Source organism: Corylus avellana, chromosome ca6, assembly GCF_901000735.1.
Source record: "Corylus avellana chromosome ca6, CavTom2PMs-1.0".
In the NCBI taxonomy this organism is placed as follows: domain Eukaryota; kingdom Viridiplantae; phylum Streptophyta; class Magnoliopsida; order Fagales; family Betulaceae; genus Corylus; species Corylus avellana.
In genome coordinates, this window is record NC_081546.1 from 6606630 (window position 1) to 6621087 (window position 14458).

Here is a 14458-nt window from a genome sequence, read left to right on the forward strand (position 1 = left end):
AGGGAATGAGTGGATGAGACTATTAACATACTCCCAAACTCATCTCAAAACAAATATTTTAACTCTTTAGACAGTTTAAATGTTCAATATAAGTCATAGATGCTACTATAGGTGAGGCTCAAGCGGCTCTTTTAGTTATTCAATTAGTAACTTCTCTTGAAGTGTACTCTCTCATCCTAGAAGGGGATGCCCTCAACAATATCATTCTTGCCATTCAAAAGCCGGATCTCTTCAAGGATTGGAGCTTTGCTTCTATTATTTCGGATATCAACTTTTGCTTACTCTTTTTTCATAGCTAAAAAGTTAGTAGAGTTTCTAAAAGTGTTAATTTTCGAGTATACTTGTTAGCTAGATGAGCCGCCTCCAACCTATTGTTTAGAAGCATTTCCAATTGGTCTCCAATTCTTTCTTCCATTCAAATCAAGAATGGGGAAGAACCCCCTTTGTATGTAACCCTCTCACTCCCTTTTATAGTAATGCAGGAAATATCCATGTTGGGATGACAAAGATGATGGTTTTTCCGTTTTTGCATGATCGTCTGTTGGGTCTTTCTCTCTTCTTTTATTTATTTTATTTATTTATTTTTTTTTTATTATTTATTTATAAATGACTTGGCTTTTGCTAACATGGCATTGGTAGAATGCTGACTGTGTGAGACACATGTGACAAATGAAAAAAATCCTAACTTTGATGGCCGTCAAAATTTGCAGAGTTAAGGGAATCAACGGTGGAGGAATACCAATTATCACGAGTGCTGAAGGCTTTAGGCATGAGAGAAGTATCCATGTGGACAATATACGTCATCCTCTCTATTTGTGCTGTTTCTGCATGGAGCCACGGAAAAAACGTTAACGACACAAGAAAGATTAAGCATGGAAGACATCCCATTCTTACTCTTTCAACTCAAACTACTTTTGTTGCTTAATTTTCGTAATTAAGGGCTTTGTGATTTGTTTATATAGTGAAGTAATCAAAAGAAAAAAGAAAAACATAAATAATTGGCCGGTCATATTCTATTTGATCCAATCAGTTTCTTATCAACCAGAAAATTACATCATGATACGAAATTAGCCTAATTTAATATTGTTATTTGTGGCGCACGTTAATGATGTGGTGAATTACTATACTGATTTTTCTAAACCTCATTTTTTAATTATTTTATCAATATTCTAATTATGGAACCAGCTTTAGCCCTAGATAGGATTAAAGAGATAGGTGTAAAAATCTGCTCTCCACCTAAAAACAAAAGAATAATAGACACGCGATCTTAATTCAGCAGGATTAATGCGATTGGTGATTACAAGTTCAGGCATTTTTATTGGGGATTATCAATAACTAATTACAAGAGAAATTCATATAATTTGAAGAGAAGAAAGGGCATGTTTAAATATTTTTTACAAATTATGAATATATATTTTACTTAATTGCATCTCCAAAGGCCGTTCGTTAGGTGGTAAATTACAACATATCTCAAAGGTGGGGGGAGGGCGAAGGCTATTCTGAAGAATCTTGAAACACCCCAACTTGCAGAACTTAAAGTTACAAAATTCATTACATATTCTTCACAAGTATGTAGCAGTTGTTAATAAAAAGGAAAAAAATAAAAAAATAAAATACAAAGTTAGTCTTGTTGGATATATCGATTTGCAATAAGTTCCATGTGGTATAAAAATGTTTTGAGGGCTTCTTATAGTATGTAAAATTAACTAAAACGTCTGTGATCCGTCTAATTTTTTAACGGATACTGTCAAATGCAGCATTAGCACCAATCAACTTCACCCAAAACCATAACAAAATATATATATAAACAATTGAAAAAAAAAAAATTGGAACATGGGTGATTAGGGGCGGAATTACCTTAGTAGTTGAGCGGTTTTTGGCAACCCACCGAACAATGACAACTATTTCACCCCTAGATGATTTAACTTTCTACAGTTGTACATGTCTATAACAAACTAGAAAACTTTTGTATTCAAAATGAAAATTCCTTTTAAAGATGATTTTATAGATATATAACTTTTGTATTTAGTTATGACTTATTAGTATGAGAGTAAGATTAAGATTTGTCTACTTTTATTTTACATAAGCACGCTCACACACATAAAAGAACTATATGTATCTATGTATTTATTTAAGTAGGTTCAGACATCCACACAAAAGATTCTGATCCTGCCCCTGGGAGTGGTTGAGCCACCTTTTACCCAATGTCTATGACGTTGCTAGGAAGGGAATTATGAGGGGATTAGAATTAGTATTGAAGTAGAATTTTAGTTAATAATGGTTATTCGTTATCAACTAGGATTAAGATTATGCAAAAATTCCTCGTCCGTCCCCACAAAGATGGTGTCATATGAGACAAAAAAAAAACACTAGTAAAGACCGTGACAATGTGAAACATAAAAGATTTGCATGGTTCGACAACTACAATCCACAACCCAAATGGTAATACCTTTCTTTCTTCACCTCTATTATATTCATCATATTCATTGAAAGGTTTATATAAGAACTATAGCGATCGAGACAAATATGATGACAATAGAACAAATTTTCCAAAAGGAATTGTTTGAGACGGCAGAAACTTCTTACATCCTATCTCTCTGACGGCAGCTTTTGGCTAAGACAAGTCTGATGAAGAGATCTTTCCAATCTGACTGGTATCAGACTGTAGCTGTAGCTTGCCATCACTAGCAATTTCCTTCATATTATGAAAAAGGAAAGAAAAAAATGAATTAATCCCAAAAATCTGACAATTTAGTTGCCTATCTTAATAGAATTACCTTGGAAGATGAATGATTCAATGGTTCATAATGTGCCTGAGCTGATTCTTCTTCAAAACCAAGTGAGGTTTCTGGAATGGTGATGTTCGTCACTGAAGGTATAACAAATGGCTGATTGGAGAGATTTAAAACAGATTCCCTGCAGTTTTCGTGATTCCCAGAAAATGTGCCTGTTCCTCTGCTCGAATTCGGATATCCATTTCCCTCATCAAAGCTGACTCCTGCCTGAGGCAACTGCATAGGCTGCTGTACTCCCAGCAAGAACATCGGGTGCAAACCCAATCCATTTCTCACTGCTAGCATCTATAAAACCAATCCAAATGACTAAGCATATTGACATTGTTGTGAACAATTGTAATACATTCCAGTTTCCACTCTTTCTGCATTTTGAGATGAAGGGAAGAAGAAAAGTTTACAGAGTGGAGCTATAATATCAATCTCAAGGTCGACAACCCAAATGCAAGGATCACATAAATCACTTGGACTATAAGAGGTCGCCATTCAAAGCTGAACAAATTGACCAGATAATCTTCGTTTGCAATTTTTTTCCCCTCTCTCTTGCTTCATAAATGATCATCAGAACACATAAGGAGAAGGAAGGTCAAAGAGAGAACAGGCACCCAGGCACTGACATAACCTCAGTAAGTATTCCAACTGCAACTATGCTTTACAGATTATCCAGAAACTAGGAGCTAACTAGCACTAAAATCTAGGAATTTTATTAGGGAACAGTGTCAACCCACTTAACTCTAGTGCTTTGCTTGCAGGAACACATTGGAAAAAGACTTCATGAAAATTCAAAGAAATTAACAGTGGAAAAGCACCATATATTAGAATTTTTTTTATAAAAAAGAAGAAAAAGGAAACATGCATCATTTAACTATAAAAAGAATGAGCATCACACGTGAATGTTCCATTCAAAATCATCTAATACATCATTCATGCAATTATCTCAAATTCTCCAAACTAATATTCCATTCAAAATTTTTATGTAATAGGTCAATCCATGGGGCAGGGGACTGAGGCAATGGGGTGTGTGGGGAATTAACAGAGTGACCCAAATCTAATTTCAAAATAACATTATAAGTCTATAACAGAATAGAATAATACTTTGGGATCTTAGGGGGCTTAAGGGTGCCATGCTCCTCAGCCCCCTGTCTCCACCACTGCTTGCTACATGGTCGATTTTAGTTTTGAAAAACTTGCTTCTGCAGAAGCAACCATTACATGGTTCAGTGCTTCAATGGGAGTACTAATTTCTTCAACGTTTTTCAATACTTTTAATTCTGAGAATGAATCTAGACCACCAATGCAAAACATACTGTATGGTTTAGAAAATTTGCAAGATCAAAATAATACTCGCTTTCAAACCATCATCATCAAAAGCTCTTAATTTTTTGAAATTAAATAGAAAGCTAAATATGTCTTCATATACAATAAAGTGTTCAAACTTGCTATGAATTAAGAAATAGCTTCATCTACCATGTATATGAAATAATCAATGTTAAATATTCTTCAATTAACTGTGCATCAGACAATAAAGAGGAAAAAAAAAAAACCTTACATAAACAGGTCAAAATGACAGACCCAAAACAGCATCGCCTGAAAGAGAAAACTCACCTGCACCTGAAGCTGAAGCTGCTTCAAATATTCGATCGCTTCATCCAGCATAGAAGCCTTATCCGTCTATCAAATAGAAAAAGGATAGGAAAAAAAAAATTCACCGAAGCAATCATTTGAAAAATCAACCTCATTAACAGTAGTAAATAGAGTACCTTATTAGAATTTGGAATTAGGTTCTGTAGCGCTTTCATTTTCTCATTAATCCTACTCCTCCTCCTCTGCCCACCAATCAACCAAATTAACACAACCCAGAAATCATAACTCCATATGTAAAAGCACACACGCATAATAAACGAAAGATTGTAGCATTGAGAGACAACCTTTTCCGACAAGTTATGGACCTCCGCAGCTCTGCTCCTCTTCGATGAAGAACGACGCGAAACTGATTTTGCTAAAACCTCTAACCCCTCGGAATCTTTCTGAGTGAACAAGAAGAATCCACTAACTAAAAATTTTCACTCAATTTAAGGGTTTAAAAAAAAAAAAAACGAAATTTTCAAATATTAAGTCTTTATTAGTTTTCCGTATAAATCAGACGCCCCAAATCTCAATTTCTCATCAGCCAAACAGAAATCGGAAAATTTAAATACCTCGCTATCACAACTCAACTCGTCGAGATAATTCTCAGGCGAAACTCTCCTCTCGTTTGCATCAGAATCCACAACACCGGCCGAATAAAACGAGTTCTGAGCGCAGGCTTTCACCTCGGCCTCAAAAGAGTAGCCGGGATCGGAGACATTGACACCGCACGACGATTCAACAGCGGCACCCGAGTTCCCGTCTCTGACTTGGCATTCCCACTCGGATCCGCCCGACCGCTGACAAATCTCCGCGGAGAACAGTCCGCATGGTGAAAATAGTGGAGGTGGTTGTGGCTCTGGCTCTGGTTGTGGTACAGAATGGTAAAGCATGGGCTTGTGGTGGAAGAATTGGTTTAGAAAGGTAGACATGTCTTGCATCTCCGGAGCGACCGGAGACGGAGCTGTTCCGTGCAGATCCTCCGCCGGAAAGGACGAAGAACAATCAGGTACTAAATTTATTGTCCGCATCTTCTTTCTGCGCAGAAGTGTTAAGAGAGGGTTTAACGTTTAAATCTTTAGAGTCAGAACGCCGTCGCATTAAGTTTAATAATTCTCCCGCCTTAATCACCTCACTGGGATTTTCTTTTTCTTTTTTTCTTTTCTTTTTTTCTCTCTCTCTCTCTCTCTCTCTCTCTTTTATTGAATGTTGGTTTGTTATTGGTCATCTCGAGGTGAAAGAAGTCAAACATGTCATATCATCCACCGCCTTATCCAACCAAACATCACCTAAGCCTGAAAGCAGAATTTATTATCAGACAAAAAGTGCAAATCCCGAGGTCCCTTTTTAGTGGTCGCGTGTCAGGTTTGCTAGCACGTTTCCTATGCTTACGTGCTTTTTCGGTTTTTATTTTTATTTATTTTTTATTCTTTGGCTTAAAATACGAATTCGGACATAAGATTAAAATCTCTAACAATTAATTAGGAAAGTTTTTGTAAAAATATTTATATGAGATTTATTTATTTTTAATAAATTTTGAGTTGTGTAATTACGTATTCAGACATGTGAGTTTTATATGATTTTTCTTGCACTTGTCACACCTATCTAATAGTTAATTACTATTTAAAAAATAAAAAAACAGTTAATTACTATGAACTCCAATCATTAGCGGACTATAATGGTATTAAAAGTACTTATAATAGCATACGTATTTAAAGGTGTTCCTAAAATAGGTTTAGGTAATAATAAGTCTAAAAAACATGTCTATCCAATTCATTAAATGCATTTGAGCTAATTGCTTATCTAAATGTAGAGAAGCATTATGTATCAATGCATAAGTATTTAATGTATTTTTTTGTCTCTTACTTTATTATTTTTGTGGTGGTTTTTCTCTTTCATCTTTCTCAAGACCCATACTCTAACAAACTTTACTAATTTCCTCCACCAATTCCAATGCTTCCTTTTATCTGCCATAATCACACTTATCTTTCATCTCTAGATCAATTACATTTATGACCCTAATTGAGCTGGGTATTGAATATTTAAGCTTTATTCGTTTAATTTTATTTCAAACATGACGCAAGTTTGAACTTACCACCAAGCTAAATAATTTGTTTTAAGTTTAACTCATTTATTTTTCGAGCAAACTCGAACTTGTTCACGTGCTGCTTAGTTAACTTATTCACTTCTTATATAAAGTAATTATTAATTAGCCTTTGTTATTTTGTGGTGTGCCAAGAAAACTTTTGTTGTGAATGTTTGTTGCATATATCTCTTAGAGTTTGTGATTTAAACCGCGCCTTATCATCATCAATCAATTGAAGTCTACCAATGAGCCTGCAAGGAAAATAAGGAGAATGATTGTCAAAAGAGGATTTGGAGTTGTTGTGACAGGAGGCAAGTGGGGGTACTTGTCTATGTACAGGTATCTAAATCTTTATAAGGGTTGTAAGTGTATTTTGCTTTTACTACAAATCTTCCTTGGTGAATTGGGTTTCTGGGCCTAACTACCCAAAATGGTATTACCTTTGATGTGTTTTTTAAAAGGTTTCTAAATCACACATTGTGAGAATTTCTTCAAGATCATGTTTCAAACATATTGGGTTAGAGGACACTTTCTCTAACTCAATTTGAAAGAAAACTTTGTTCGGGGTTTAACTGAAACCACCTTTGAACATTTTTAGGTGGCTAAAATGGAAAAATTTAAAGAGCTTTGAACATTCTTAGGTGGCTCTAGAAGCTCTTAAAAAAACTTGGTGAAAAAAATGATTCGATCAAAGGAAAAATTGTACAAGGTAAATGTTGCTTATAGGTAATGGAGATCCAAGAGAACCCAGTTTTGAAACTCGTGGTAGACTTGAATGCCGGCAGAAAGCAAGAGAGAGAGAGAGAGCTAAGAAGAAATTGTTCACTTATCCGTCAATCATGCTCCGAAAAAATGGCGACTCTTCCAAATCAGGCTTGGAGATGGCCACCGTTCCTAATTTAACAAGACATCCAAAATCTCATATGATCATCTGAAATGTGTAATGCCAATAGGCTGAATTTTTAATAAACGTTGAAAACTACTCATTTGTTGCTAAATGGAAAGTTTGAAACTAATCATGTTTTCTCCAATTGCAAATTTTCTGCCGCCTCCACAAGGAAATAGCTGGCTTCAATAGAATTATGAATTAAAAGTATTCCTCTGGATCTTGGGTGAGTGAACCAGCTTCACATGGAAGAACAGGTAGGAAAGGTGACGCAGGCATAATAGGCAACGCAATTTCATCCCTCTTTCCAATAGAAGAATAAACAGCCAGAAAATTATCGGCAGCCTCTCATTTCGTCAGGGCTGTTGTTTTACAAATGGGGCACAAATTCTTGTGCATCAGCCATTGTTTTATACAGCCAGCGTGAAAATCATGGCCACATTCCAGTGTCCCAAGATCATCTCCATTATTGTATTCCTCCTGCAAATGAAAACACAATATTTCAGGCAAAGAGAAGAAAACCAGTATCACACAGAGAGTCAAGTGGGTCATTTACCTGACAGATACAACATGGCTCTGCCTCGAGTGGAGAACCTACTGCAATCGAACACTCCCGCCGTCTCAGACGATTTAAAATTGTCTCCTCACTCAATCCCGTGCTCACATTTCCAATGCGCTCTTCCAGAGCCAACAACTCCTATAATTCCAATAAACATTATATAAGAACAAAGATAGATTGTTTTAAACAGGTAAACATAATGTCTAGATCAGTTTTTTGGATATTTACCTCATAAGACATGTTATCAACATCTAGTCGCATATCCCTGTGTCGATCATGAGCATCAGCCACCCCAAAAAAGACCGACTGGTCAAGGATCATGACATCCTGACAAGGTGGAAGCACGTGTCAGAAAAGTAGCCATTTGCCTCTAAAATTGCTTGGTCAAGGATCGTAAACAAGACAGCAGAATATTTCTGCATGCCATAAAATTGTCTTTCGCCTAGGCCTTTTTAAAATTTTCATGACAAGTTAGTGACGTTCTAGGTGAAGAAACTCTAAAGGTAAAAATCTGACCTCAAATCGTAAGCTCTCACCCCTGCGCATGAGACCCAAGACATTTCGAATCTGCTACAAAAAAAGAAAAAAAGAATTATTAAAGTAAACAGAAAAACAATCCAACTGGCTTAGAAAATTTGTTAAAAAGTCCAAATATGAAAGAAAAAAGAAATGCGACATTTCCAATAAATTTCTTTTTCCCACCAGCTTGTACCAAACGATAGACATGTGGCCACCCTCAATGGAGAAGGAAGGCCGTGCAGGCACCCCAACCTGGACATGGGTGGTCACATATGTCCGGGTTAGGGCTGCCACCTAGCCTATTGTTGTGGCATGCGGCTACTTCCGACCAGGATAGAGGTGGCCACGCCCTTGGCCTGTTGTGGTGGCCACACAGATATCTTTGATCAGGAAAGAGGCAGCCACACGACCAGCCCTCTCCTCCATTGAGGGTAGCCACACAATTATCTTTTCTTTTTATAATTTTTTATTAAAAGTTTTCTTGAAAGTGTTGTGTTTAGTTGTTTGTTAATGTACATGATAAATGCATCTTTTTGTCTCTAAGAAAGCACTTTGAGAATATGTTACCAAACATAGCCAAAGCTATTCAAGTGGTTGAGCTGATGTATAACATACAAGCATAGATTTACAAACAACTAAAAAAATTATTACACTTAATAAAAACAAGCATGACCCATTCACAAGTAATTGATGAAACACAAGCCCACACATTTGATGATGGCCATTACTACAGTCACAAGAGACAATATCATAATATGTGACAAAGACGGTGAACCTTCTTTAAAATTAAATAACTGAACACGTAAGGTTGAAACAAATAAAAGTTGAGCAGGAACATCATCACATCAAGCAACAATTAAAATCAAACTTGCAGGAGTCAAGTATATAAATAGTGGCCTTGATTCTAATGATGATAATTGGGCTAAAATCATGTCAGGTAATCATCTTGTATGAACATCAGAAAAATGACAATCATCCACATGAATTTCATGTTTAAAGATAAGAGATGAAAGGAAAAAGGATATGCAAAATAGCTGAACTTTGACACCATGAAAAAGTCATAGCAAAAAAAGAGAGTTCTAGAACATACCTCAGATACAAGCCTGCTACTTCCATCGCCGGCCGCAGCAGATGTTCGCATCAAATAAGGGATTCCAAGTCCACCATTACTTTGTCTCTCCATCCACAATGCTGACCTCGGGTGTGACTGAAGATGACCCTGGTTACCAGGTCCAGATGAAAACCCCATTTCTTGCGAGGAAACAGGGCCTGAACGCAGTGGAGAATAATTACCGCTCTGGCCTCCAGACTCAGAGCCAGCAGAAGAAAACAATGACCTGCGAACATATTCAGATAATCTTCGAGGATATTGCGGAGGATTCTGTCGAGGAACTAAAGTAGGAGCTGATGATGGATGGACACCTGAACTGGGGTTGGTCCGAGAAGTAGAAGCAACATTTCCAGGAATACTTAAATTTACACCAGTTGAACTTCTATTTGCTGGATTTTGAACCAAATTTCTCACATCAGTAGCAGACACAAACATAGGATGCTCCAAAAGATTTCTTGCAACGCTTCTTGAACCTGTTTCTATGCGTGGTACAGCATCTCTGTCTCCAGAAACAATAGACGTTGTCGAACTGCCAGTTCCTGAGCTCGATCCTCCATTCCACCTATGAGCTTGCACATTTCGTGGCAATGTAGGAACATGAATCAAAACTGGTTGACTTTGAGGAATCATATTATCTGCAGTAGATGCTGACCTCAAGTCCAAAGAATAATCAACTGGAAGATGTCTCTGTGAAAGCTGGGAAGAAGAAACACTAGAATGCCTAACAGCACTCTCTGTTGGGAATAAAGTAGGGGAAATAGAATCTTGTTGAATTGGCGGATTTATCCTCAAACGGGTATTTCTATGGGAGCTTCCTGCCCCACTTAAATCGGGAATGTTATCAAAAGCGACTTCTGTTGCACCTAGCATGAGTCTTGGGTTCACCTGTTCTGGTGGAGCAGAAATCCCTAAACTGCTGGTCAGATTAAATGGAGCAGGAACAGCAGACCATGCACTATCAGTACGCTGAAAGTAGCTAGAACTTCCAGATACAGAAGACTGTCCAACATTTGCTTCAATAGCTTTTCTTTTACAGGACACACGGCGACCTTCCATTGAACAACCTGATCTGCCATCATTGTCTTCCACCAAAAATCCACCACTTCTGGAAGGCAGTGCATGATGAATGGAGCCACCAGCAGGTGGGATCCACTGATTTTCTGATCCACTAGACTTGTGCATATTAGGACATAACATGACTTGACTATTATCACCACCATTACCCACAAAACCTGTGTTTATGTTGAGATTCTGGGTAAGCACATCAGAATTGGAACTTTGCAGAAACAGAGGGTTCGTATTGACATTGGCAACTGAAAATGTATTAGGTGGTTCATAGCTCCGTTCTTCCAACCTTGGACCAGCCCTGGGGCAAGCACTTTCAGAAGATGACCATCCAAGTTCTGCTTTCTGCTCATCACACCTGACCTCACTCTGGCTGTTGCTAGAACTAGGCTCACCCAAGCTCCAACCACTTGACATCTGTCGTTCGTGGTTCACAGAATTCAAATATGTGTTCATATCACCAGGTGGCAGCATATAGTCTGGCAATTGGTTTCCTGCAGTATTTCGCATGTTATTCCAGCAAAGCTGCTGACTTATAGGAACATTATTTGATGTAGATCCATGGTCAATTTCCAAGGTTTCAGGCAAGGAACCAACTCTACCCCTCTGCCCTTGCATTAGGGCTACTAACAACTTTATTATAAAGATATAGGTAACGATCTCAAAGAAATTCCAACAGAAAAAATCAAGTACACTGTTGGTACACCTGATACAAGAAGACAACACAAATCATCAGATTTGGAAGTCAGAGAGCTATAATCTAATTCACCAATATAACACTATGTTGGACTCATTTCTGTTTGCTATGGTGTGTAAATGAAGTTGCTGATGCAAAAGTAATTTTTATGCCGTGTGGCGATGCTTCATTTTCTTTTCTTATTCTTTTTTTTTTTTTTTCTTCAAATCTTTTACTTCCTTCGTTTTTGGTGGTCTTGGTGGTAATGGTACTGGTGGCGGAGGAGGGGGGGTTGAAATTTACAATATGTATTTGCATTGGAATATGTAGCTAACTCGACCTAAAGGAAAGGTGCAAATTGAGCTTAGATTCGTAACATTGATATATACCAAGTCATTATCTTGCTTTCATTTAGTTATCTTTTGGCAGGTTCAAGCATCCCCTCTAGTCTTCTTAGATATGAAGAAACTCCATCAATGAAGCCAGACTCAGGACCCAAAAAAAAAAAATAAAGAAGGCAAACTATCCCAGACACAAAGTAACATTGAGAATCAACACCAAATACTACTTGACCCATAAAGGGCGTAGAATCATCCAAACATCAGTCGCTAATCCATAGGTCAACATATTTTTCACAAACACTACAAGCTCATAACATCATTTCTACCCAAAAAATTGAATAGTACAAATAAAATGACAACACAAACAAGGAAAGGGCAACAACGTGAATGTTAAGAATCAAAGCAACAGTTTGCAGTAGCAAATAGATCAACTAGGCATCATTAACCTCAGCTACAAAAGATATATATACACACACACATACACATTCCTGAAAATCACAAATCCCCACCACCTAAACCTCTACCTACAAAGTAAAGAATCATGAAGCACCCATGCTAGACATCTCACCAAAGCAATTCATCACAATCACATATATCCAGGCACCCACCAGGGAAAGATCTAATGATACAAAACCACCAAGTTAAAGTTGCACCCTTTCAAACAGGCAACGGCAAAACAGACCCACAAAGGCACTCCAAACAAATTTCAGTAACTGTCTGTATTTCTTTCTTGTTTGTTTATTTTGGTGTAAGCGCACACATACACACACGGACTCAATCCTTTTATAGAAAAGTAATACATAAGAGGGAGATTTTTTTTTTTTTTGGGTCATTTTAGGATAGAAGAAGCTATGAGCCAAATATCACTCGAACCAAGCTTTAACAGAATGATTTTACAAATCAAAGAGCAGATAAAGACCCAACATCAGAAAACAGACATAACACACGGAACCCATCCAGGTATTGGGTTTAAAATATTATTAAAAGCTTCAAACAAACTTACCCACAATTCCTCATGAAATTTTTCTAAAACCCCAAGAATATAAAAAGAAAATATAGAACCGAGAGATCAAACATACTAATTCCAATCCGATCTTATCACCAACCAATTAATCCAAAAGAAAAAAGTGCAGATAACAAAGGGATAAATCCAAAAAGAAAAAAAAGAAAAACTCACCCAGCAGATGAAAATAGAACACCGATCTACCTGAAAAATATGGGCCAGAAAACAAAGAACCAGCCCAGAGAAAACGATGAAAAAAAAAAAGCTGTATTTTCGTTCCGCTGCCTCTTTGATTTTCCTTACGCTTAGCTCGAGAAAAAGAAAGAGGCGAAAAAACCAAACCCAAGGAGCAAAGGGAGGAAGAGAGAGAGCCTTGGCCCTTGGGTGGAGGATTTGAGAATGGAGAGAGAAAGGGAAAGAGAGATTAAAGAGGACAACAATCTTTAATTTACGAAATAACCCCAAAAGAGAGAGAAAGAGAGTAATACCAGGGGATTAGTCCTAACAGAGCAGTTTCCCAACAAAGAATTGAATACAATAAAATAAAATAAAACAAACAAATAAAAAAGCAAGCAAGCAACAACTGGTAGAGGCAAAAGTTTGCACTACTATTCGGCTGCTTACCAAATGGGCTTTAAGGTCCCCCTCTTTCCTCGTGATATTTTCTCTCTCTCTATCTCTTAAACTAAACCAAAATTAAAGACTTTTTGATGTTTATTGCTGTTGTTTGTTGTTGCTGTTGATGATGTTGCTGTTGTAAAACTTGTTGTTATATGTTACGTTGTATCATGTATGCATCTCCTTCACGCCAAGCACCTGTCCTCCTCTCCCCTTCCTCCCTCCCACCCTAGTCCCCATCACACCCTCTCCCTTCGCCTCCCTCCTTTTTTGAAGAGTCTCCCTTGTAGACCAAAAATTAATCATTTTTCTTCCTTTTTTTTTTTTTGTTGGGTCCCTGTTTTTAATGACTAAATTTTTTTTTCTTCAATATGGTTAAAAGAATCTGGGTGCTCGTTTGATTTTTGGTTGGCTATACATTAAAAGACCATGGCTGATGGTCCCATCATAGGGGTAATGGGTTTACGAGCCAATTACCAAATTAGAAGCATCAAATATTGTGTCGGGTACAGTTTCAGGGAGTGATTTGTCAAATTTTGGGTAAGGTTTTTCTGCACTCTAGGTGTTTGTGTTTTGGTACAATGCGGCTGCTGAGTGCTGACATTGTATATAACTTTGCTTAAAAGAGGTGTGAATAGATAGACCCAAAGCCCCTAATAAGTATCTCTTTCTTTTCCGTCTCCTACCGTTCACTTCTCCATCGTGGGCCTCTTATTCTTTATATTTTCATCATTTTTGTCCCTTTCATTTTTTCTTTTTTTTTTCTTTTTTTTTTTTCTCTCACCTTTTGAAGGTGGTTGCTTTGCTTTCATAACTTTCTATTATATGTTAATTTTTGGCCTTGGAAACAAGCTCCCCATCCTCCCCTATGGATTGCTTATATAACCCATTGCGTATGGGCTATTTAGCCTATTTAAAACTAATAAATATACTATTAAGATAAGGGTGGTGATTCCCCCACCGAAGAGAATATTAGAAATTTTCCTTGCTTTTGACAATGAAGAAAAATCAGGCAACCTACAAAACACAGCTCACCCCATTTGGGTTCAATCATGTACCAAGTTGAAAACAAAAATTGCACATTTGACTCTTTCATCTCTTTAAATCTCTTTTAAAAAAACCCTTTTCTTTTTCTTCTAAAAGTTGGGTGGTATAGTGATTGGGTGAATTTATTCC

The 14458-nt window shown here is 37.1% G+C and overlaps 2 protein-coding genes across 4 annotated transcripts; both read right to left on the reverse strand.

The window, feature by feature from the left end:
• Nucleotides 1–2438: 2438 nt before the first annotated feature.
• Nucleotides 2439–5512, reverse strand: LOC132183702 (transcription factor PHYTOCHROME INTERACTING FACTOR-LIKE 13-like). Its single transcript, XM_059597089.1, has 6 exons — nt 4991–5512; nt 4721–4819; nt 4553–4618; nt 4398–4463; nt 2778–3080; nt 2439–2695 (listed from the first exon to the last, which is right to left on the reverse strand). The coding sequence occupies exons 1-6, from the start codon at nt 5447–5449 to the stop codon at nt 2615–2617; spliced, it is 1074 nt and encodes a 357-aa protein (XP_059453072.1). The 5' UTR covers nt 5450–5512; the 3' UTR covers nt 2439–2614.
• Nucleotides 5513–7441: 1929 nt separating this feature from the next.
• LOC132183847 (probable E3 ubiquitin-protein ligase RHG1A) lies at nt 7442–13133 on the reverse strand. Of its 3 annotated transcripts, none has more exons than XM_059597303.1 (6): nt 12839–13133; nt 9559–11350; nt 8466–8516; nt 8178–8276; nt 7947–8087; nt 7442–7870 (listed from the first exon to the last, which is right to left on the reverse strand). In XM_059597303.1, the coding sequence occupies exons 2-6, from the start codon at nt 11260–11262 to the stop codon at nt 7739–7741; spliced, it is 2127 nt and encodes a 708-aa protein (XP_059453286.1). In that variant the 5' UTR covers nt 11263–11350; nt 12839–13133; the 3' UTR covers nt 7442–7738. The 3 variants fall into 3 exon arrangements, with proteins under 3 accessions (XP_059453286.1, XP_059453285.1, XP_059453287.1); XM_059597302.1 differs by having other exon boundaries at nt 8466–8519; XM_059597304.1 differs by having other exon boundaries at nt 8466–8519; nt 9559–11138; nt 12839–13132.
• Between the last annotated feature and the right edge of the window lie 1325 nt (nt 13134–14458).